Genomic DNA, 22,181 nt, shown 5'->3' with positions numbered 1-22,181 from the left:
GTGGTCGAACAGTTTCTTAGTGATATTGTTAACTTTACCAAACAAGCAGGAGCAAATGACAAGCCTTCACATGCACGCACACACACACACACACACCACAAGGATGTGGCACCGGGTGCGTGCATGTAAATTCATTATAGTGATAAAGATGAAAGCTGTTTAATCAACAGTCACCTTAGTCTTTTTTTTCAGGGTATGGTCACACATTTAATAAACAGGTGATATGTACTTCTATGCTAATTATATTCTGCATGAGTAACAGGGACGCTGCCTACTCTGAGGCACTGACTGAGTAATGAATACCAGCCTTGGTGGGAGACCTGGCAAGTCTCAAACAAATTACTTCATTATCAGTGCTTGATATTCAGGGAGCATGCTTTGATGTGGCAGAGGTTTGTAGCTATGGGATTTACATGACTATTAGTTTCCCTCATGTCCATGTGAAAGAAACATGGGCCGAAGTAAAGAAAAAACAAAAACGAAAACTAATAAATAAAACAGATATGCAGTGAGAATTTTTAAGATGCTGGCAAGAGAACACAGAGACAAAATGCTGACGAGGTGTCGTTACACATTTTGACAGAAGAGATTGCCTGTAAGCAACACGGATGCTGATTTTGGAGATGAAGATAGACCATGTAGCACAGCGTGTCTCAATCCTGGTCCTCGTGGACCCCTGATAAGCTGCTGTCTAAACGTCTGAAACATGCAGGGCATGGTGTCCCTGAAGACCAGGGACACCATGTGTAAAGATTTTTTTTAAATAAACGCAGACATTAAATAACAGCCGGGGAATCCAGCCCCAGCTCAGTGAGGATCTCAGTTACACATACGGCATAATCGTGACTAATGCTGTTGTCTCCAGTTCTGTGGAGATCAACCTGCACTGGCATCCTTCCCGCAGCCTTTATGTGCACGCTGAATGCATAATATCCAGTGTGCCAGTTTGTTGTCACGCATCTTGTTTCCTGCTCGTGTAACTATGGAGATGGTGCTGTTTTCAAAAAAGATACCATGCTAGAATGAAGATGGATTGTTTTAATAAGGTTATAACGCCACACAACTCTAGCATCTTTGCTTTGTCTCTGCAGAAGTAATTCATGTGAGTCCGGGATGACTTCTAGTCATTTGTAATGTTTTTATATTTTTCCTCCTCTCTTTTGCAACACATCTTTGCCTGAATTGTTATTTGACATTCAAATGTCGTCTTTATTTTACCATTATCATAAATTTAATTTATTTAAACAGACATGAGAGATATCTTACTGCAGTCTTTCAGGCGAAATCAGATTGTCGGACTTGTGAAAGTGCAAACACGGCGGGTAAAGTGGCGGCGTGAGTGGGCAAGGACTCAAAGATCCAACACTGTCCTATAAGCCAGAGTGCTCTTCACCAGCCTCAAGGCGAAACTTCACTCGCAGTCAGCAGAACTCAAATGATTATGTCAATGAATATATAGCATAACAGAAGCGCGGCTTTTAATAGGCCATGACTTCGATACTGTAACATTTCAGGCAACGCTGTGCATATTTAGATTAATCATGATTTTACACTGTCTGCTGCACATTTGAGTGTTTCTCTGCTGTTTATTTTCCCTGCAGTGATCTCACAATTCCTTAATGCACATCATTTAAATTACATGTGTTCATAATTTGTCATTCTTCCGTCTCGCTCCTCGCTGCCGTTGTGTGTCACCGGCTCCCACTGTGGTATACCACATAGACATGAGGCTTCCTACCTTCCCTGGGGAAGAATGTAATTTAATTATAATCAAACAGCTAGCAGGGGAGACAGTTTGTGTTTAAATCACTAATGGCTACATAGTGCCTTCCCCTAGTCAAACATTTTCCGAATGCAAAGCTCCTCAGCATCTTATTTGCATCATATCTGTCAAGTGGCTTCATGTAAAGGGGGGAGTGGGGGGGAGGGACTGTGGAAATCCATGCGCGTGATTATTTATATACCATACAAATATATATGCATGGCTTCTTCTTTTTTTTTTTTTACACAGTCCTGCAAAAGTTGGAATTGAGAGGATTTATCCGACATGCTTGAAAGGATTTAGCTTGTGTATGCACAAGGACCATAAATAGATGTAATACATATTAATTAATATACCAACATGTGTGAGTCCGTCTGTCCAGTCACCATTTGTGAGCGTGTATATGTCTTTGGGCAAAGCAATGTGTGTATATATATATATATATATCTATAGATATATATATATATATATAATGACACACACAGTACTTGGGCAGCCTGAGGAGAGAAAACCCATTTCCACAATAGGAAAAGGGAGGGATGGAGGAAAACGCCAATATCCCACAGAGCACTGGTTGTTATAGATCTTTTTTCTCTCTGCCGTTTCTCTTTCCAGGCAGCTTTTATGTACGTGGCTAATTAGCATTCCAGTCTTCTTTATACTAGTAATGACATTGTATAAGAAAGGAAAGTGCAAATTAATGAGGGGGAAACTACATTTAAGATGCAGCAAAATGCATCTGACCAATTAAATGTAAGTATAGCAAGATATGATCTGTTAGACTTTCTGGGAGACTTTGAACTCACTTTTGCTGTTATGAGTACCTGTCACATTAACTGACTCTGCTCTGCTCAGACATAATTCATCAAGTGTTTTTTTTTTTTTTATTCTTTTAAATGTGCTTAATGTATTCCCTCACTATTTTTAAATAGCTCGTTGTGCAGCAAGGTTTTCTAGCAGAATAATTCATTTAGAGGCGTATGTGTGCTTTGAGATCAACAGCTCCCCGAGTTTTCTTTTTTTCAGTTGTTGACCACGGGGCGGGATGATGGTTGAAAATGTTTCTTAAGCACATTCAGTGAAATGGAAAGGGAGTCGAGAAAAAAACATAGTTAGCACATCAAACATCATTTTACATCAATAATAATCATTGGAGTAATGCCAGCTTGAAGTTAACTAGCCATAGAAACTCACAGCTCAGACATTAAGATGAGAAGTTACCTGCTCAGTGAACATTATATTTCTAATTTTCACACATTCTGTATATATCATTGGCAGTCTGTGATTTATTGTTTTTGCGTCCTAAATTAGGCTGACCTTCGAGGACATGAAGTCATGTCTCATTGTCATTCTGAAATCGTGTTTTCTGTCAGAAGTTGCAAACTTGTTACTGTCGATGCATTCTACAATAGAACGTGGGCAAAACCATGTCTGACATTTGATGGTGAGAAAATACCGTCTGGTCCCTGCGGTAATGATGGACTGAGCCAAAGCAGGCACATGAGGTAAAGTATTCAGGGTAGTAAAGTGTGTGTTTGTGTGGATGTTAAATGTAATGGCTTCCTCCATTGGCCAGTTAGGGATGAAGATAAAAATTATTCATGATAACACCTCCTCATCCACTCAGACACCATCACTGCTAATGTGATATAGTGTCTGAAATAAAATAGCCGGTACATTACCCTAACATAAGATGCAATCATTCTCGCCCAGTCTTGCACTAACACATACTGTATGTGCAAGTGGCTGCAGCAGTGTACTGATAACAAGAAAGAGCACCATTAACCATATTGTTTCAGGTGGCTCTTCTCTCTTATGAACACATCATATATATATATATATATATATATATATATATATATATATATATATATATATATATATACACAAATGGTCCTCTTTACCTTTAATTGCATTTCTTTGTTTATTTAACTTGTCGACACATTCACAACAAGAACAGACAGTGTCTCTGTTCCGTGGATTTCTCTCAGCGAAAGAGTTTGGCCAAAAGTGACAATACAAGACATTTTTCTTCCGTGCCCCGCAGCTGTTTTCAGCTCCTTTTTATGGCACAGAGAAAACTTATAAATCAAGAGAGCAGGTTCGTGGTGGCCAGGAAATGTCAAACCTTCGCTCAAAGCAGATGCCTCAGTTTAGAATGGAAATGTGAGCCCTGGCCTTTTGACACCCACACTTACATTGTGTAATCAGACTGCAATGTCCACTGCAGAGTTGACACCTACTCAAATAAATGAGCTAAACATTGCACCCAACATTTTTGATTACCTCCCCTGCTGCTAACATTGATGTTGTAATGCCACCCACCTCTTCTACCCACATGTACTTATATACACAAATACACGCACTTTCAACCCGGGGCCGCGCCACTGAGATAAAGCGATTTAATTATATTCCTCATTTGCAGCTCTGATTCATAACATAGGTCCTCCCCAGCCAGTGTCACTGGCCTTTTACAGCCTGCAAGTGCACGATCGCGTTGTTATGTCGAGCCCATATAAATCATCAACATCATTTCATCTCGTAATTACAAGGTAATACACGCACACATCACACATGCGCACGTCCTGTTATGAACTAAAGCGCTGACCCCCCTGTACATGCTGCATTCACAACGTTATTCCATGTCGGCAAATCAGCAAAACTAGAGGAAAGGAATTTCATTAAATTTTCTCCTTAAATTGGCTGCTCCATTCATTCTGCAGCAGCGGCTTTCCAGCATCCTCTTGTAGCACACCAAGACGCCATCTGGCAATCGCTCATTAAAATGCTAATTCATTTTAATAAGAGACAGGTAATAAACTGCAATTATGTATCGTCAGAGAAATGGCAGAGAGCAGGAGTGTGAGGGAAGTTGGCAGGGAAGGGTGTTGTTTTACTAATCAAGAAACTGCCTCACTTGCCACAACCTCAATCCTACATTCTTAACCTTAATGTTTGATTTAAACTGCTTCTCAAAGGCCCTTTTCCAAGTAGCATTAAATATCTAGATGAAAACCTCTGCTTGTGTGCTGCATTAATCCTAGCTTTTAGCTTCGCTTGTAAACACATGCAGGATCGAGGAGAGATTATGTCACTACGTACGACAAAAACTCTTAGATGAGTGAAGATGTATTGATCCCTCAGCTGTTAGATTGGTGACAGGCAAAACAAATCCATATGTTTTCTCTCCATTGACTGAATCAACCACAGTCCCTGACCGTGGTAGCCTTATTACCCAGAATGAATTTTAAATGAACTCATTAAGCCAGTATTTGCAGCAAATTAAACCCTTGATAGGCCAAACATGTGCTTTGTAATGGCTTATGTTTTCAGATGTTCTGCTGGCTTTCTGGGAGATGTCACCGAAGTCGAGCTGACGAAGACACAAGGTTGTTCTCAGAGCAGTAAAGTGCTTTTGTCAAAAGTCGTGAGAATATTTTACTCCACGCGCGGATATAACAAGCTCCTACTCAGTACATTAACAATATGCAAGGTTATTTAATGAAAAATAACATCAAATACATGCTTCAATATGAGTTCTCGTCAGAGCCATTTTATGAACATAAATTCTCTGCTTCAGGTTCCTCTCTGATCCGGATGTCTTTTCGTGATAGCTGTCAATCGAATACAAGAAGTTTTTACTGGGTGCGATCACACTGAAAGTGACCAATCATAATTTAGCACTTCACTCACTCACAGCTGTCTGAACTGCTTGTGGTCGTTTAACCTATATTGGGCGTGCAATGTTAATATCTGCGCACGTGCAATAGTATTATTTGCTCGTGAGCACATTTTACTGCTCTCGCGACTTTTGACATAAATCTGACGCGTTCCTTCCACCCCCTCTCACACAAACCAAGAAAACACACAAAAAAACACCCACAACAACAGCCACGTATTGAACTGGTACTGCACAGGTCTCCGTAATTTGACAGAAATGTATATCGGGCAATGCTTTACAGCAGTGCGCTCTTTAGAATCAAAGGGAAAATACACTGCAAAGACAGAACTGGGTCATGTGTCTTGATATTAGCGGTGTCACCTGGTGTGGACAGCCCCCAGACCAGATGGCAGGCAGACCAGTCGTTTAAGCTGAGCTGTCCTTGTCAGATGAGATCTTGTAGCCTGACCAAGGTTTAACACGTGCTGGCTCAAAGGCCATTTCAGATGCTGTAAAATATTTGGTTATATACTGTATATAAAAAAAAGGATAAACAATAAAGGACAACATATTGCTGTGTCTTGGTTTGTGCATTTTTTTTGGTCGCCGCGACTGAGGCTTTTCAGTTATTTTCTGATATTCTGGTTGAGGGGTCGAACCTGCTGCAAGCAAATTGATTGAGGTGAAAAACTACGACAAAGGTATTATCTTCCCACAATGGCATTTTTCTCTTTCCGTCTGTGTAGTCCTGATTACACTCCAAAGAAATGCTGCAGCTCTTTCCAGCCACATTTATCTCAGTGGGCGAAATCAAACCAGCCATAAATCAACAATTTCTTTATCCAGAATGAGGTTCAAGCCCCCACTCGTGCCCTTCGTTCAGTCCTGGTGTGTCCTTGACGAGATTGTACCAAGGGATGAGGCATGGTCACACTGCACTGCAATACAATTTTCCCCAAGAGACCTGAATTACCGAACACTTCAGGTGTTACTGCATGGAACAGGGGAGCGATTACAACATAATGTACCACAAGAGCTCAATTGAACAGAATTGTCATATGACCTGAAACTAAAAAATGAATTTAATCATCATGTTTCAGTCTCTATGACTCATCTTCAAACTTTTTTTCGTATTACTTTTGTCTTTCAGGACCACCGACCATCTCCAGCACACAGACTCAGCAAGCTTTGCATGGAGAGAAAGGGCAGATCAAGTGTTTCATTCGCAGTACACCACCACCAGATCGGATTGTGAGTACACTATTATCTTCTCTGATCCCCATCTTTTTGTATTATAAAAAATTTAAATATTATATATACTTTGAATAAACCCTCCTGATCTGTTTATTTCACACAGACAGCAAATTAAAAGGCTGGGAGATTTTGTAGCATTTGGTCCGTTGTTTGTTTTCATACAAAGAGGTCACTATAAAATTACAGTATATGAACCCTTAGGTTCCCATTTAACCACACTTAGCGCTGATACCATTACAATTTATGGACCTTTTATGAAACAACCCACTCACTTTGAGCTTATTACTAATATGTGTGTGTCCATGCATGTGTGTGTGTGTGCAGGTGTGCACCTGCATGTGGTTAATTGCCATACTTTGTCATCTAACGTGCTTTTATTATGTTGATGTCCAGAATTAATTAGCAACATCATTAATATCAGCTTTATTTGAGAGGTGTGCCCGTGGAGGCCAGACTACAGGGCCCTGTTTATCCTGGTTTCTTAGTATTTAATGAAGAATAGTGAAATCATTCACCATAACAGGTGATTGTGTCAAGTTCATTTGCATAGCCATAAAAATCAACTTCTACTCTCGGAATCAAGTTCCACAACACATTAAATTTCTATATTAAAAAAGACTCGAATCAAGGCAAAATGTATTAAACTGTAAGTACCCTTTAATCTTCGGTCGAACGGCTTTGCTCAGTTATGCCTTGAAATTGGAACAACGTCTTTCTCCCTATAGTCGTAAAATACCTGTTTAATAAGATGCCTTAAACAAATGCAGCCACTAAGTGGCATGTATTAGATGATCATACTGTAGCACATGCTATATATAAATCCAGCACATGCAGATTATTCATTTGATGTAAATTTGAACGTATGCATTGTACAAGCATTTGGTCTAAATGAACAATCAATACAGTATACGCAAAAAAGTGCAAGTGTAGAGACTGTGCAATTCATTTTGGACTAATTTTGAACAGATTTTAGCCACAAAGCAAAGGCAAAAGCTGTGGCCTATGAAAAGAGCTTTTAATGCACCTTTTATGTTTACTAAAAAAGCACCTTGTATCACTTCGTATGCATATTTAATGCTTACTGAACTATTTTACCCCATAAGACTAAGAATCTACAGCCGTGCGAGCAGCTTCACCGAGACACCGCGGTGCTTTACTGTAAGCCGAGTAAGAACATGAATAAGAAAATTAATGATGCTTATCATTAGATTGATTTGCACTAAAGGGAAAATTTGAAAGTCAGTATGGGCTTTGTTTTTGTTTTGTTTTTCCTTTGGAGGGAGGGGTTGCTTTTGCTCAAATTTAATTAAAGTGTGAGAAGTGTCAGTCACACACATTGACATGTAAACGAGCAAAGCCTGTCTTAAAACTGCCCTTCACCACATCTTCCCCAGCTTTTGCCTTTGTGTCACTGGGCACTAACACCTCAGTCCTCTGCAGTGCATCTAGTGGTCAAAAGCATTACTCAGCACATCTCTTTGTCTTTTGTGTCTCGTCAGGCGTGGTCGTGGAAGGAAACCGTGCTGGAGTCGGGAACATCTGGCCGCTACACTGTAGAAACGGTCACCACAGAAGAAGGAGTAATCTCAACGCTGACCATGAGTAACATCGTGCCGGCTGACTTCCAGACCATCTACAACTGCACCGCGTGGAACAGCTTCGGCTCCGACACCGAGATCATACGCCTTAAGGAACAAGGTGGGAGCCAAGGTTCGACAGGTTCTCTTCTTCAAATCACGTGACGGTGGTTTTGTGGCTTGTGATAAGACGGTAGACCGCGAAAGAGCCGCGGTGTTTGCCCTTCCGCGTATACTCTGTACACTGGAATCAGTGTATTGGTAGGTAAATGTGCTTCTGTGCGTGCAAGTAAGTGCAGTGTGATTTCAGTCTATGAATCATATCAAGATACAGGAACAGAAGCGACACATTTCAAAGATTTACATTCTTACTTTGATAAAACAGCTCCCTTGAATGTCATAATAATAAACATCTACACGGTGTGGCCTACATTCTGAAGCTTTTGATGAACACTACATGCGACGATGACCGCCAACCAGTTCGTGTTCACTGCTCGCTGAACCTGCCGTATAATGTGCCCACTGCCGATTTTATGTGAAAGTGAAGCATTAAGGTTCAAGAATTGCAACTTTATATTCTTGACTTTTCCCTTCCATTGTTGGGGAAGGCTGTTTTCCATTTACTTATTGAAAATGATAAATTATAAGCTGCTTTTGTGAACGTGACATTGATCAATGAAGACATTAAATAGGCTTTAATGGTGTAGGCAGAGCACTCAGTTGTTTTGCATTTGTCTAAAATGCGAGAAGGTCATAAATGTGGGCTGGTAACTCAGGTCCTCATTAAAGCATACTTTAATGAGCACTTTCGATGTTGGAGCAGCATATAGATGTGTGCCTGCAGGTTTAATCTCCTTTTGGTTGTGGTTGTGCAATATTTATTGCAGAAACACACAAACATGATGATTATGTTTGAACAAATGCACACTCTCTCTCACTCCACTCAATAAAAATAAAAGCCCTTAGTGAAATGCTTCTATTTGTCAAAATGAGTGTATATTAAAAATTATTAGACAGTAGGGTAATGAGATGATATTAGAAAATGTTTATCTGGCACTGACAGCAAAAGCTTTGTTAATTAGTTTTCATTAAATTGAATTTCAAGTTGTTACATGGACATATAGTTCAGGGTATGTTTTTTTTCCTCTGGCAATTATGCATGTTTATATTTACTGTACCGACTTGAAGCTGAGGGTTAATGTCAAATTAACCTAATGAGATTAAATGGATTATATCTTCCATGACTGGAAAAGCCAGAAAAGATGGACAGACAAGAAGACTTGTGGGTGTTTGTGGTGGGAAAGAGAAAAAGTGACCACGGCATTTGTGCATAATGTACTGCAACAAATGGACTTTAGAAAGGAATAAGTTGTGCTTTTACTGCACAAGCCATCGGACTGGTGGACAGTCACAGTTCAAGAAGAGGTCAGTTCACTGAAACAGATGATGCAGCTTTTGTGAGAAACACACACACACACACACACATTGACTTCCTGACCTAGACCATAACCAGTTAATGCCGAACCCCAACCACAATCCGCAACTTAACCATTTCTTCAGAAATGAAGTTCTGCCTCATTAGGATTAGGTTTTTTGGTCTCCATGAGAAATACTCTTCCTGACCAGGTCAGCTTTTATGCAAGAAAAGAAAAATTGAGTACACACAGAGAGAGAGAGAGAGGCTTTCTGCATGAGTCAGGACAAGGGGTATTAGGAGGAAAGTATTTGTGGGTGCTTCTTTACTTTCCCCCCCCACACTGAGTCTGCAGAGCTTTCTGGGTCCATATTCCGTAACGCGCAGCACTCTGTATGCAGCCCGGGAATGTCACCTGAGACACGCAAACAAAACACTGCTGTAATAAGACACACAGGTAGACTCGTGTGGAGGTGACAGACTTAATCATCGGCGTGTGAACTCATTTGCCACACTGCAACAGACACTTGTTTACATTTTAAATGAACGCATTTGCACTTAGCTTTCCCCGTCCTTGGGCGCACTTCTTTTAATGTGACGTCTCCTGTTCGATTTGTTTATCCTTGTTGCGCTGGTGTTTTTTTTTTATATTTCACAAATTTTAGATGTAAATGGGGATGACTTGTTTATTCGTCGTTTTGTTTGTTTGCTTGTCGCGTCTCTTAATTTCTGAATGAGACTGAATTGAATTACTTATGGTTATGGTGTGTGGCTGTATAGAAATTGTCTCCTCGTTGTTCCCCCTGCAGAGTCTCTCCCGGTGGCAGTGATCATCGGGATTGCTGTGGGAGCCTTTGTGGCCCTTATTGTTCTCATGGGCACCGTTGGGGCGTTCTGTTGCACTCGCTCGCAGAGAAGTAAGTTTCCTCCTCCCTTTTTATGAAGCATGTATACCAAAGTGCTGTACGGTCCCCAAACACACAAAAACATGTCCATCAAGTCAACTGTGGATATTCCATTTTATATATGGAACGTCTCTAAATAATTGCAATACAATAACAGCTGCTCCGATCCGTCACAGGAGAAACTGATGGAGCATAATTCATTCATTTAATTCAATATTAAATCCCTAGTTGAACGGGGCATGTTTTTGTGGTAGAGATTGTGATAAGGGTTCATTTCATGCAATCCCAGTCTGGCTGCATACGATTTTTAAGGATATTTACGACCTGCATCACGTTCACCCATTCGCCATATGTACCAAGTGACTGGTTAGAGATAGTCCATTGTCTCTTTCCAAGAACGAATCTGTGCTACTGGTCCCCTCAGCATGTCTATTGTCTGTATACTACAGAAGAAGCGCACCTGGTTATGCCCTCACTGCCCGTCTCCATCTGTGCTCACCAGAGAGAACTTGCAAGCAAAATTAAGACAGAAAGTAAGACTTTGTTATATGACAGTATCATCCGCATCATGGAAGGCTGCATAAGTATGCAGAAAGAGATCATGACGGGATAAATGTTAATAATGCTTTGTATAGTTTTTGGGGGAAGCGGGGGTCTGCAGACTGCACTGGGGGGGGGGGAATGATAATGTCAAAGAATTCAGAGTGGCGTTCATCCAACTTATTGAGAGATATGTGTCGTCTGTTTTTGCCAGATCTGAAAGGAGTCGTGTCGGCGAAAAATGACATCCGCGTCGAGATTGTGCACAAAGATCACAATGCAGCACGGGAGAATGAAGAACACACCTCCATGAAGCAACTGATGGTGAGTGTGAGTGTCACAATATACTTCTTTCCATTTCTTTTCTTTTTTCTTTTCTGACCAATCCAAGCGTTTCTGCTGTGCTGACAACAGCTGTGGCAGGAGGCATGTTTTCAGGTTGTCTGTACGACGTATTGTATACGTATGTGCGATTAAACAAGAAGTTCTCAAACCTGTTTACTCAGGGGCAAATAGAGTTTATTATTCAAAGGTGACTGTAACTAGATGCCATAGAACATATTTTGGCCAGAACAAGCATGTGCTAATTATGTCAAAAATATAAATAGCTTTTGTTTTGTTCCTTCAAAGCCACATCTTATAGTTTACAAATCTTGGCAGCCGTTGTATTCACACTGCAGCTCCGCTGGTTGGTGGAGGCAAACTGCGAGGTGGTAATCCTAGTTTGATATATTTTTTGCCTTTCCCCTCTTAAGCTGACAGTACAATAAAGAATGCACTGTATTTTTTGCTTTGTTTTTTTTTTTTTTCCCCTGTGGAATAAATTACTTCATGAGTAATGAAAGGACAGAGAAACATGTAGATTGTATATATATATATATATATATATATATATATATATATATATATATATATATATATGTGTCTGCAGTCAAAGCACAGGGGCTATATTTATCATTGTGCTGCCAGAGCAGACCACAACATATTGTAACTATGGAGATTCTGATGTATACTGGGTAATCCTACAGTGGGTGTGCTTCTGTAACTCAATGCCTTGTAGACACATGGAAAAACATTTCCTCTTTGGAAGTGCACCAGTGTTTTGGATTCCATACAGTTCGCTGCAGGGCTGGGCTTATTAGGAGTTTGAGGCATTGGAATACATTTTCTTGCAGAAACCCTTGCAGATGATACTTGATGGCAAGGAAATGGGTTTAGCTATCGTGCAAATGTAAATCTTGCGAAAATACAGTTGTGGACATACTAGTGTCCCCTGCCTGCTCTCATTTTAACAAACATGTCGGCCTCATATAAGACACAGACCCTAATTACACTTTGCTTGATTTCTACACAGGTCGAACGTGAGGAGTTCCAGCAGGAATCTGTTCTGAAGCAGCTGGAGGTATTACAAGAGGAAGAGAAGGAGTATCAACACATTAAGGTATGATTCATGAAATGACTGCATGAAGGCGTGAATGTGGGCGAAGTGTAAGTGGTTATTTGGGAGAGGGTGATCTTTACGTCTGAAATAGGACTGAAATAGCAGGAAAAAACCATTAATCCCTCTCCTGCTACACATGGTTATCTAAAGGAAAAGTCCACAGGCAAAATGACTCCTGATAGAGGTCTGATTTTATTAATTAGTCTCTCATCAACAGTGGTTCAAAAAAACCACAGGCTGCTTGGCCCTTAAGCTATTATGTAAGTTACTTCAGTTGTTACTTCTACCATGTACTGTAGATATGTGGATTACATAGATTATGAACTATAGGACTGAAATGAGTGCTGGGAATTTAACTGTATGAGCTGATTTTCCTCTCTCAGCACCATTTTAACCGCTTGCAGTTTGGAAATCTACCAGCTTACACAATGCAGCTTAAAGGAATACTTCATCGATTTGCATTTAGCGTTGTATTAATAGAAAAATTGTGCTTCCCAACCTCAGTTTTCCCCTCAGATCCTCCAGATCCTCCCTCATTCCCAGAATGTAAACAGTGTCCGCCATCTTTGCTAACAGTTATGCTAACGGGACCAAGTGTCACGTAGCAAAGAAAAGAATGAACACATTTCTCAACCCAGGGGAAACTGAGATTGGGAAGCATTTTTTTTTCAAAAATACTACCCCTATTCTGGAAATACAAAGCTAAATGCAAATCAGGGAAGTTTTCCTTTGAATCTATCAACTCCACATTACTCCAGTGATGTGCACGGGGTGGGAATTCCGAACTAACAGGAAATGCTCCCAACACGCCTGGTGGCAGATAAGATTGAAATATTTAGACACATGAAGTGTGACCCCAGGTACACCGCCACTGTTTGATTAATGACATCTGCTCTACAGTTTGTTCAGTGTGTTCACTACATACTGGGACGTGGGGATTTCTTGTGCAGTTTGGTTCTGTGCCTATAAAAAAAAAAGAGTAAAAAGTCATTGTGGTTACATTCAACCGAATGTGTCTTATTCAGCCGAGCAAGTGTTCAATGAATGTAATAAAAGTGCCGTTTATGGCCATCCATCCATTTACATCGCAGTGAATGGATCAGCCCGTGCAGACGAGGCACATTGCTTTCACTTCTCACATGAAAGCGTTTTACCGCTTGTAACTCCTGCAATAAATGATCCATGTGTGATTGGCCAGGTTGTAGACGTTCCTGTATGAAGGCCTCTTTAACAACGCCGTGGTGTAATGTGTTGTAAAGTTGGGCCAGCTTCGCTTCTTTGTGTTCGTTATGAACATTGTTGTGACACCAGTGAAGGAACGAGGAAAACTTTCGAATCAAATAAAAATACCACGCATAAAATTATCTTTACGCACGTTTTCAAAATGCTCCTGTAATACTATTGTGTGTACAAAAGAAATTCTAACATCGTAACGTATAATACATTAACACAGCCTCCCGGCAACAATTGCCCCACATATTTTTATGGAAGTATTTGCTCAAGTTATTTAAATACACAGCAAGAGCCTTTACTATCGCTTTGTGCTTCTCATGTAAATGCTCCATTAAATCAAGCACAGAGGATTATCTCAGTAGGTGTTTATTCTACCTCTGACCTGCATTCTCGTTCGGCAATACCGGGGATGAATTTCCACATGCTGTACTGTATTTTTCATTTATAATTCAAAGATTATACCGTGTGCGAGGTCGCTGAATGGTGGAGCTTTGACAGTAAGAGCCACAGAAGCAAACTGTGTCCCATTTTGTCCTCTTGTCCAAACGGATGGTGGCATTCACTCCCAGGAGTGCGCTTCTGTTCTGTTTTGCCTGCTGACCGGCACCTCTGCTTCCCCCGGGCAGAATGTGTTGATCCTAGTTAATGACAGCATGCTTGAGGCAAGAGCAGCGAGGGAGAGAAAACACATGAAGGCCAGATTGCAAACGTTGTATGATAATGACAAGCATAACAAGGATCCACTCAGGTTCCTGCTCTCATTTCCTCATTATAAGATTTCTTCTCTTTGGATTTGCCGCCATTGACATTGACATTCATACTCATTCTCAAGGGGAAATGGGGAAAAAAAACAAAACACAAACACATACACATGCCCCTAACTGGACCCTTAGCAACAAGACAGTGCCTGCACCCTAGCACAGTTGTAGCCTCAGAAGCCATTTCAGTGCATACATGAAATTACAACAAGTATTACAATCGGTTGAGGTCCAATTAAAGCTGGAATGTGAGTAAACTTTGCAGTGACATGTAGGATGCCAGACTATGAATCATCGAGGCCCACTTAATTATCAAGAAACATGACTTTAAGGTCAGTGTGGGGGCTGACTAAATCCTAGAACTTTTTTTTCTCTCTCCTTCTATCGACAGTCTGATTCCTTATTTATTCAGCTATTTGAATCATAATTACTGCTAGTTTGACCTTGGCTATGGTGAGCTCTGAGTAGACACATTAAAAAGAGATTCTCTTGTACCTTGCTGTTCCTCATAGCTACAAGAATACAAAAAAATAAAATAAAACAAATATTCACAACAGAAATGTTTCTTTCGTGTGTTTTGAATAGGATCCTACAAATGGCTACTACAGTGTTAATACTTTCAAGGAGCACCACACGCCAACCATGGTGGGCAACCAGTCCACCGAGGTGAGGAATCCCACCAACACAGGTACTCTGGGCAAGCAGAGAGTACCGACAGGCATGTCCTTCACCAACATCTATTCCACTCTGGGAGCAGGTCCCAACCGCCTGTATGACTACAGCCAGCGCTTCGTGCTGGGCATGGGCAGCAGCTCCATCGAGCTCTGCGAGCGGGAGTTCCAGCGCGGCTCGCTCAGCGATTCCAGCTCCTTCATCGACACGCAGTGCGACAGCAGCGTCAGCAGCTATAGCAAGCCCGATGGCTACGTGCAGTTCGACAAAGACAGCAAGGCGTCAGCCTCCTCTTCCTCCCATTATTCCCAGTCCTCATCGCAAAACTCTGACCTCACGCGGCCACTGCAGAAGCGCATGCAGACCCACGTCTGACCAAGCGGGAGGAAGGGTGTTCGAGCGCGGGGTGGTTGATGCAACAGGAAGTAGGATTGTAAAACTGTGAAACAATGAGCTCCCAGGAACTCCTAAAGTAACTGTGTTACTGTGTTTTCTTCGGACACCTGCAGATGCCAGGACTGGCTTTAACACGTCGTGTGACCCCCAAAAAAGTAAATCAGAAGCCTTATATTTTTCATGCTTAACTCATCAGCCACCTCTTTTTTAGACCCATAGTCGGATTTGTGCCACCGAGAAGTTATTTGCCAACACAGAGGGGAACATGAGCCTGGAATCTTTACATTCAGGATGTGGTTTTGACAGTGGGATGGGTATCACATTGGAGGGCAGGAATACAAGGCTTTGTGTGACAATCAATTCTCTGGCAAAGGAAGCGTTTGCCTTGTGAAGAACTGAGATTGTGGTAACGAGTGTTGAAAGCACTCTGAGCAGAATGCATCCTGCATGTCCTACCTCTCTCTCCTGTGGTCTGAAGCACAAAAAAAACAATGTGCAAACGGTTCTAATTAAAACAATAGCTTCTCTCACACCATCTTTCTTTTGAAAGCTGTGTGTTCAACTTGGCCTTTTGAAATTCCGCTCCTGCGTAGGTGGACGAAAACTTTCGCCATGTGCCCACAGAAGTCTCAAACATCGAAAAGATCGGCTGTTTTTCTCTCTGCAGCTGTAACTAGGCCACAACAAGTAGATAAAGAGGCCGAGATCTCATTTGAAATCACTGAGTCATTATTTTACTTTGGTATTCTGCGATAAAAGAATATCAGTGTACATATTTGACTGTAAAGTCTTTTCTAGCAGCTAATTTCAGACTCTGACGTCTTAGAGGACTCTAACTAAGGCACACGCGCCCTTTTCTTTTCCCATATTTTCTTTGCCTTCAGGGTCTTTTTGAGCTGTGTCAATATAAACTTTGACTTAGTGAGACAGAGGTTTTCTCTCAGCTCTTCTGTTGACGGGGAGCTGTGTTCTCCATAGTGTTACTGTCCTAGTACGAGTTTCTCCCGCTAAAACCACAACCAGACACTTTGCGGTACATCTTCAATGAAATGTGAACATTATATTCTGGCTGAGCATCTTTTTTGCCTTTTTTTTCCCCTCTCATTGCTGTTGTAAGTATCACTGTTGACACTGGAGCTACTCATTACGTAGACGTGCCAGCAACCAAGCTGGTCATCGAGGGACATGACAAGACAAATTTGGGAAATGTGTCTCATGTTCATTTTTGGGTACTGTGGAGCTGAAAGTGCATTCATTTATTTTGTTTTCCTAAGCACTGTTTGTGACTTATGTGAGATTGGATTTGTTATTTAATCACTGACGCTTTGTTTACTTACTTGAGCTGAGATTAGAGACTGAATAGTGATTTGACACTCAAACTTTGTGAAACAATTCAACTCAAGGCACTGTGCACATTTGTGGGTATGATTATACCATGGGAACCGCTCCCTTTTTTCCAGTCAAATCAAACTCAGACCCCTAAATCAGATGTAAAGCTGATTAAAATTAGTGGTATCATCTTAATCTGCCTTAAAGCAGAATCTGATCAATAAGGTCAACATTTTACAGCATACAAGCCTCATCCTCTATTTCTGTTTTTACGTCTGCTCCACCTGTACATTTATAGAACTGGCCCAGGTCTTATTTGATCTGGTCTTTGAAGGGCAAATGAAGTGTCCTGGGAAATATTTTCAACGCTCTGTAAAACTGTAACATAAACAGGGGCAGTGCCAATTTTGTTTTGGAAAACCCAAACTCTTAGTGGGGGACACAAAGTGTAAAAGAATATGCATTATTTAATGAGGTAGTTTTTCCAGTGTATTCTACAGTTCCACAGCCAATTGGGATGAAGTGAGCGGGAAACTATAGACTCTGACACTCGACTGATGCAAAACCAAGCAAGACATTTCCGACGAAAGCAACTTGTTGTTGTAAGCACTTTACATATGATTATACTCAAGGCATTTGAATGGGGTTTTCCACTTGAGTGGCAGTGGTTTGGACTCTAATTTTACAAATGGATTGGCACCCGTTGTACAGCTTTAGACAAAAAGCTCTGTTTCAGTGCTGATAATCCAGCTTGGCACTTAGCAGACTGTATATAAATCTCTAATGCTGTCATTCTCTGTATATAGTTTTCCTGGCTTTTCTCTCAGATTTCACTGTATGAGAGCAAAACAAAATCCTTGTGGCATCAAACCTGTACAGGCAGACAATCATTTTCTGTTTGTTTCTCTCACGTCTGTCTCACAAATTACATGAAAGGCTTGTGTAAGGAGTTTCTCAACTTACCCCGACGTCACAGGGGACGCAAACACTCTGTACACAGAGCACACGGGAGGCTATAGGACGAGAGGCTGGAGCTTAGCGGGGACAGCTTTGAAGTGAGATGCAGTAAGATGTTATTACACCTTCAACCCTTCGGAGAGATGCCCAGCAATATATTCCATTTGGCACCATGATGACTGTCAAGTATGCCTGTGCCATTTCTTTTTATTTATTTATTTATTTCCACTAGCATATTTCGAGCGCCGGGAAAGGAAACTCTCACCTTGCAGGAGTCAGTCGCAGCAATATGCTTGGGACAAGACGCGATTTTCATCTTAAATATTATTTGCATATATTATGCATCATTTTCAGCAACAGCAAAGTCAAAATGTACATTCAATATGTCTCTCACTTAAGAACAAGACACATTTGCCCCCAGTCCAGAGGGGCCAGTTATCTGTTACTGCTCCTGCACTGATCCAAACATAATGCATTTTACCAGTCCAGAGAATCTGCACGCCACACAGCAAACAGATAAATATTTGATAGGCCGGGCCTTCTGTCCCATCTTCACAATGACAGCAGTGGGTGTGCAGGCACCAAGGATGCCAGTGTCATGCCAGTCGGTGGGAATCAAAGCCCATGTGGGGAGAGAATCTGCCCCGCTCACCTGTGGAAGCCTCTCCGGCAGCACCTGTCTGCCTGGTCATAGATGCCAGTCACAGTGCATAACGGAAGAAAAAAGACCAACACCCACAGCAATTGCAAGGGGTTGCTGCCCTTTTCCCTGATAAAACAGCAGTGCTTTCAGAGCAGAGGATGCAGGGTAGCGGTGGTGGTGTTACTCAGAGGACCTGAGACTTTCAAGGACAAGACAAAAGAACTGGTTGAAAGGTGTTCATGATGGCTTTCCCGCTCAGATGCCATATTTGTGCACTGCACAAAACCTTTTTGCTTTGTCTAAATAAACCAGAAAAATTGTTTAAAAAAAAAAAAAGCAACAAAAAAAAACACTTAAGAGAAACACTGTCAATATTTCACCTGTTTTCTAAAAGGCGTAGGCTCTTTGAAATGTCCCTGATTGTGCTATTGGTGTTACTGTCCATATACAAAGAGAAGAGAGCACATTGTGCCACTTGAAACCTTGAATTGACCTTGCTTTCTTTATTGTATAAATGCCTTCTATAACTCTGTTTCTTTTTTCTTTTTCTTTTCTACCAGTCTACCTTGTTAGTACTTTAATGACATATTAATGTAAGGGCTGGATGATGTAGTATTTGCAAAATGGCAGGGTGCATCCAGAAGCTGGGTGGTTTGGTTTACAGTGTACAATAATTGACGGATAACTGAGGGCATCGCTGGAAAACATTTGAAAGTCAAATGAGTTTGCCTCTGTGATTGCTTGAATTGTCCTGCACTCAACAAGTTAGCAAATACTACATGACCCAGGTCTTTAAAAAAGTACTCAAATGATGTGGTCCGTTGAAGATTTTGTATAAATAATGACCCATAAACATACAGTGATTATTAATGAAAAGACAACATGTACATTTTGCCGGGGAAACCATTATTTTTCAGGTGGTGGCCTCTCTGTATCTAACAAAAAAGAAAAGAAAAAAAGGTTGTATTTTAACTGTTCTGGTCTGTGAATCTATGATGCTTTTGCTCTGTATATTTGGAGAATAAAAACAATGTTTGAGTTTGTCTTTATTTTTGCATTATTTAGTTGATAGTGGCAGTAGATATGACAGTATAGTAGAACGTTTGCTTTGCACGCTTTGGTTAACATGTATTCTTGGATACACTTTTTCCTAGACTGTTAGGTTGATCTGATCCCATATATCTAAAAGCACGTGAACACACCATTGTCAGGCTGATATCATCTTGCTCGTCTTTTTAAATATGTTATTCTCTCTCTCCTCCGTAGCTCATTCAAGCTGATGTAATGTGTGCCCCTCCTCTCCATCACATCGCAGTCTTCGCAGATCCCTCAGATCCATCATTCTTCACTCTTCATCAGTCTCTGCAAGGCATCAACCGCACCATCACAGCAGTGTCTTGACTCCATGGGGGACTGACCTGCTGCTGCTCAGGGCAGATGCCTTTAATTACAATATCTACCCACTGAGTTCAAGTGCCGAAAACTCTGAGGAAACAGTAGGTTTTATTTATATGTCTCAGCCAAATGAAACTATGACTTCTGAGAAAACATTGGTCTCCGCACTATTTAATTATAAGTTCAAATGGAGTCGTTGTTATTATAACAAGAAAATATATGCAGTGTTTGGGGTGAAGTGAAAATTGGGGCCCAAGTAAACATTGGCTTTGGGGGGAAAGAAGGGAATGAGAAACAAAAATCTATCAACTGCATAAACATGACTTTTGATGGCCTCTTTGTGTGTTGTTCAGTGTTTGTTTAAGTAAAAAGCTTCTATTATTATTATTAAACATTATGTATAATCAGAGCAAGAAGACCCGGGTTCGAGCCCCGGTTGGAGCAAGGGTCTTTCTGCATGGAGTTTGCATGTTCTCCCCGTGTGTGCATGGGTTTCCCCCGGGGTCTCTGGCTTCCTCCTACAGTCCAAAAACATGCAATGTGGGGATTAGGTAAATTGGACACTCTAGATTGACCGTAGGTGTGAGAGCGGATGGTTGTTTGTCTCTAGATGTGGGCCTGCCATGGACTGGCAAACTGTCCAGGGTGTACCCCGCCTATTGCCCCATGTCAGCTGAGATTGGCACAGCTACCCCCCCCTTGTGACCCTCATGTGGAGGATAAAGTGGTACAAGATGGATGGATATATATATAATCAGATGAGTGGAAAAAAATAAAAGTGGCAAAACATATTGGCTAAAAAAGAACCACATCTGTCGAAACATATTCAGTATGTTCTCCACCCAATCAATCACTACTTGCCTGCGTGCTACTTAAAATAAAAGGACAGTGTCGGCCCACTCACTGTCAATGATGTGTTCCTGCCGTCACGGTTGCGCATTCATGTGGTCTAGATTTGGTGAGAAAAATATAATATATAGTATAATATATATAGGATTAAATAAGATATTACTGATCCATATAACTTTGATGTGCACTAATTAAAATTCCCAATCTGACTCATGCGCAGTACCTCAGTGTCACACAGTCAGACTTTCACAGTATTTGTTAGGTCTGTTGTTTATTCGCCTCCGCTGGTTTATTATTTTTTTCCAGGCAGTCAGCAGATTCACATCATTACATTTACATGCAGCCCCCTTTAATCCGTTAATAAGACCATTGCAGTTTTACTCCAAATTAAATGAACTCACATAACCACCTTAGCTTGTCTCAAGCACTGGCTCCACTCCTACAGGACTTGAAACAGATTTGAATTCCCTCATGCATACAGTCAATACAATCCAAGGGCAATTACTCTTGAGCTGGATTAATCCACTTTCAGCCCATACAGAAACATAGCATTTCTGAAGCCCCACAGTATGAACAATGCTCTGATTTGTGAGCGCCGTGCAGCTTAGAAGGGAGAAAAGTAAGCATTCTACCGCTCAGACAGACAAAGGACTTTACCTTGAAAACCCATCTGGTCTTGATTTTCAGAATCCATCTGCCAACAACAGCTTCCCATGCTGAATTTTAAAAAGAAAAGACAAGAAAATTAGTTTAGGCAAACATTATACAAATAGCACCATTTGTAAAGTTGTGATGGATTTGACTAATCATGGAGATCCAACTCATTACTAAACAGATCTAGGCAAGTCATTTGTTGCATTGTCAGTTCAAACCCCTTCCTCTGAACTAGCTGTTAGGAAGCACTAATCATTCATTCCTGCCTCTCCTAACAAAGTACAAAGCTTGCCTTGCTCCCCATGGGCTTCACCTCTTCTAAGAGATATGGGATCATCCTGCGAAGACTCCTAAATGACTCTGCATCGTTTACCCTGTCATGAATTACCTTGGCAGATAATTGCATGTGGAATCCAATTTAACAAAGGCAGAAAAACAACATTTAGAGCGAATGGCAGACAAAGCATTTGGTGTGACGATGCAGTCCATTACAAAATTATCTACAGGCAGCAAGAGAAACAGTGAGTCCCTTTCACTCTACTGACTTGCTCATAGTCACCAAATTAGTTGACTGCCATGTTGAAACCACACCACTGCTTCCTCATTCACTAAAGTGCACATCAGGAAGGAGGTGCAGGAAAAAAAAGAGAAAACGTTCATAAATACTCTCTGTCATGCTAATATCAAGGCAATGTATTTTCTATGTAATTCCAGTTTCCTCACATCTGCTGATGTGTTGTT

At 41.1% G+C, this 22,181-nt stretch overlaps 1 protein-coding gene across 10 annotated transcripts in view; it reads left to right on the top strand.

The window, feature by feature from the left end:
• kirrel3b (kirre like nephrin family adhesion molecule 3b) overlaps nt 1-20,262 on the top strand; it is a 148,268-nt gene extending 128,006 nt beyond the window's left edge. Inside the window, exons 11-17 of one of the 10 annotated variants that reach the window (XM_044032042.1) lie at nt 6,574-6,674; nt 8,177-8,387; nt 10,478-10,585; nt 11,023-11,106; nt 11,328-11,443; nt 12,468-12,554; nt 19,809-20,262. In XM_044032042.1, the coding sequence (XP_043887977.1) occupies nt 6,574-6,674; nt 8,177-8,387; nt 10,478-10,585; nt 11,023-11,106; nt 11,328-11,443; nt 12,468-12,554; nt 19,809-19,943 (842 nt within the window). In that variant the 3' untranslated portion in view covers nt 19,944-20,262. Of the gene's footprint in view, nt 1-6,573; nt 6,675-8,176; nt 8,388-10,477; nt 10,586-11,022; nt 11,107-11,327; nt 11,444-12,467; nt 12,555-15,130; nt 15,623-19,808 lie in introns of those variants that run through there. The other 9 variants (XM_044032036.1, XM_044032035.1, XM_044032033.1 and 6 more) reach the window with 9 other exon arrangements.
• Nucleotides 20,263-22,181: the final 1,919 nt, after the last annotated feature.

This window comes from Solea senegalensis, linkage group LG8, assembly GCF_019176455.1.
Source record: "Solea senegalensis isolate Sse05_10M linkage group LG8, IFAPA_SoseM_1, whole genome shotgun sequence".
NCBI classification, from domain to species: Eukaryota; Metazoa; Chordata; class Actinopteri; order Pleuronectiformes; family Soleidae; genus Solea; species Solea senegalensis.
This window is presented reverse-complemented; position numbering and strand designations above follow the sequence as displayed.